The sequence below is a fragment of the Corapipo altera genome, unplaced genomic scaffold, assembly GCF_003945725.1.
Source record: "Corapipo altera isolate COAL_440 unplaced genomic scaffold, ASM394572v1 60157, whole genome shotgun sequence".
Classification (NCBI taxonomy): domain Eukaryota; kingdom Metazoa; phylum Chordata; class Aves; order Passeriformes; family Pipridae; genus Corapipo; species Corapipo altera.
In genome coordinates, this window is record NW_020888334.1 from 1 (window position 1) to 2,997 (window position 2,997).

A 2,997-nucleotide genomic window follows, 5' to 3' on the forward strand; every position below is an offset into this window, starting at 1 on the left:
GACGGATCCCAGCTGGAAGCAGCTCCATCCCCACCACTCTCTGGGCCCAGCACTGATCCCTGGGGACACCACTGGCCGCCAACGCACTGAGGGAGCTCTGAGTGTTGTTCCATTATCAAGTCCAGCCTTGCCAGTGCTGCTTTAAGCTCAGCTCTGGGCTCTCCTGGGCTGAGCCTTGCCCTGCTGTCCCCCCAAATCCAGGTGCATGATGGACAGCGACGACGAGGTGCGGGACAGAGCCACCTTCTACCTGAATGTGCTGCAGCAGAGGCAGCTGGCCCTGAACGCCGCCTACATCTTCAACGGTCAGTGAGAGGAACAAAACAAGTTCTGAGCTCTTCTTTCACGGGTTTATTCTGGTTTTAGCCCTTGCTGAGAACGGCAGAGTCAGCAAAGCGTGGGGTGGATTGGCTGGGAAACGGGGGCGGGAGTCTGAGCTGGGCTTTTCTCACTGACTGGGCCTTCACCTCGGGCGGGTTTCTTGACCTTTGCTCAGTCTTTTTTTTCCGTGACAAAACAAGGAGAACACGTCTTGCTGCCAGCCTTGGCTGTAAAATTGCTTTACTATCTCTAACTGGAAGTTCACGGGAGCAGAGTGACACGTTTGAGATCCTCGCTGCGTGACTTTGCTCGAGGCAAATGTTTACCCTTGCCAGCTTTGTGTCACCTCCAGAGCAGGTTGTTTTATCCTGTCCAGTGTCTCCAAGTGCTCTGTGTGTGTTTGTCACCGGGAAAAGAGCCTTTGTCACCCCTCTGGCCCTGTTCCTGCTCTTCACACCGAGTTTTCCTGCCTTTTTTTTGCCTTGCAGGGTTGACAGTGTCGGTCCCTGGGATGGAGAAGGCCCTGCACCAATACACCCTGGAGCCCTCAGACAAACCCTTTGACATGAAAACAGTCCCTCTGGCCACGGCCCCCATCTTCGAGCAGAAAGCAGGTACCACTTTAGGCTGGGCTTAGGCAGGGTGTAGGCCCAGCTCAGAGCCTTCAGGGTGTTGTTGTTCTCCTGATCTCATTATCAGAGGCAAGTCCATGCATAATCAGGGTTTATTAGTTCACAGCCTTTGGAAAAACTCCCTTCCAGAAGTGCTGAGTCACTTCCCTGGCTTTCTTCCATGTCCTTTTGCACAACTCCTTTTGCATTCTGACTTTGCACGGTGTTTTAAGAAAAGCTTTGTGGCTTTTTTTTTTCCACCCCCTTTTCCTCCTCCTTCTGTTTTTTTACCGGGCTTAAATGTGGTTTATTTCTCTTCTTTAAAATCCAATATTTCCTCACAAAAAAAAAAAAAAAAAAAGGATATTTCAGTGTGAGAGAGGACCTGGGGTAGAAGTGCTTTGCAGCAGGACATGTGGGAATCCAACAGGTTAAGGAATCTTTGGTGGGGCTATGGCAGAGTTTTGGTGTAGCTGAGAGCACAAAGCCTTTGTTTTTTCTTCCCAGAGATTGCCCTGGTGACCAACAAACCTGAGAAAGTGGCTCCTTCACGCCAGGATATATTTCAAGGTAGGAGAAGATCAGTGAGTTTCCAGAACTTTCCGACAGGAGAGCTGGAGAGGGACTGGGGACAAGGCATGGAGGGACAGGACACAGGGAATGGCTTCCCAGTGCCAGAGGGCAGGGTCAGATGGGATATTGGGAAGGAATTGCTGGCTGGGAGGGTGGGGAGGGGCTGGAATGGATTTCCCAGAGAAGCTGTGGCTGCCCCTGGATCCCTGGAAGTGTCCAAGGTCACGTTGGAGCAACCTGGGATAGCGGGAGGTGTCCCTGCCCATGGAACTGGGTGATCCTTCAGTTCCCTTCCCTCGCAAACCACTCTGTGATTCCATGATCCAGCTTTTTCCAACCTCCAGCTCACACAACCCTTGCTCTCCTCTCTCTCTCCATTTCCCCAGGAGCCCTCAGGAGGCTCTTCCCACCCCCAGGAGATCTCAGGGAAGGGCTTCCCACTGCCAGAGGGCAGGGATAGATGGGATATTGGGAAGGAATTGCTGGCTGGGAGGGTGGGGAGGGGCTGGAATGGATTTCCCAGAGAAGCTCTGGCTACCCCTGGATCCCTGGAAGTGTCCAAGGCCAGGCTGGAGCAACCTGGGATAGTGGAAGATGTCCCTGCCTTCAGATGATCTTTCAGTTCCCTTCCAACCCAAACCATTCCTTGATCCTGTGAAGCGTTGGGATGATCCCCACCGGCGGGAGCAGTGGACAATCCCATCACTTAACCTTCTTCTCCTCCTCCCTCCCCAGAACAACTGGCAGCCATCCCAGAATTCCAGAGCCTGGGTCCTCTGTTCTGGTGCTCCGAGCCCGTCCAGCTCACGGAAGCAGAGACCGAGTACTTCGTGCGCTGCGTCAAACACGTCTTCCCGAACCACATCGTCTTCCAGGTGAGGGATCTCCCTCTCTTTTCCCGGGAATGGAAGGGGCTGGGGGGTGGCTGCTGCATTCCAGGGGAACATTTTCAGGGAAGAACCCTCCACGGGGAATGTTTTGTCCTGTGCTCTGCTGCAGTTCGACTGCACCAACACGCTCAACGACCAGCTCCTGGAGAGGGTCACGGTGCAGGTGGAGCCGTCGGACGCCTACGACGTGCTCTGCTGCATCCCAGCTCCCAGCCTGGCCTACAACCAGCCTGGAATGTGCTACACCCTGGTCAGGATCCCCCAGGACGACCCCACTGCAGGTACCCCTTGGAGTTGTGCACCGCAAAATCCCTCAAAGGAAAGGTTTGGAGAACACCCAGGCGTTGGGGTTTGGCATCCCGGGATTCTCACGGGGGTTTTGGGTGGAACCCAGGTGTGTGTGCAAAGGATTTGACGTGGGTTTTAAACATTCAGTGGTGTTGGGTGGTTAAAACTGGGATTTAAAGGAGATTTGAGAGGGTGCAGGTGGTGGAAACTGGAATTGAGTACCTGGAATCAAGGCGAGGAGCACATGAACATTTGGGGATGTTAAAGACCAGAACCAGTCAAAGGAAAATACAAACACTAAAAAATAGTGCAAA

At 53.5% G+C, this 2,997-nt stretch overlaps 1 protein-coding gene across 1 annotated transcript; it reads left to right on the forward strand.

Moving 5' to 3' along the window:
• Positions 1 to 180: 180 nt before the first annotated feature.
• On the forward strand, positions 181 to 2,970 carry LOC113941932 (coatomer subunit gamma-2-like). The gene is made up of 5 exons (XM_027633070.1): positions 181 to 305; positions 810 to 935; positions 1,440 to 1,502; positions 2,241 to 2,380; positions 2,505 to 2,970. The coding sequence occupies exons 1-5, from the start codon at positions 206 to 208 to the stop codon at positions 2,808 to 2,810; spliced, it is 735 nt and encodes a 244-aa protein (XP_027488871.1). The 5' UTR covers positions 181 to 205; the 3' UTR covers positions 2,811 to 2,970.
• Positions 2,971 to 2,997: the final 27 nt, after the last annotated feature.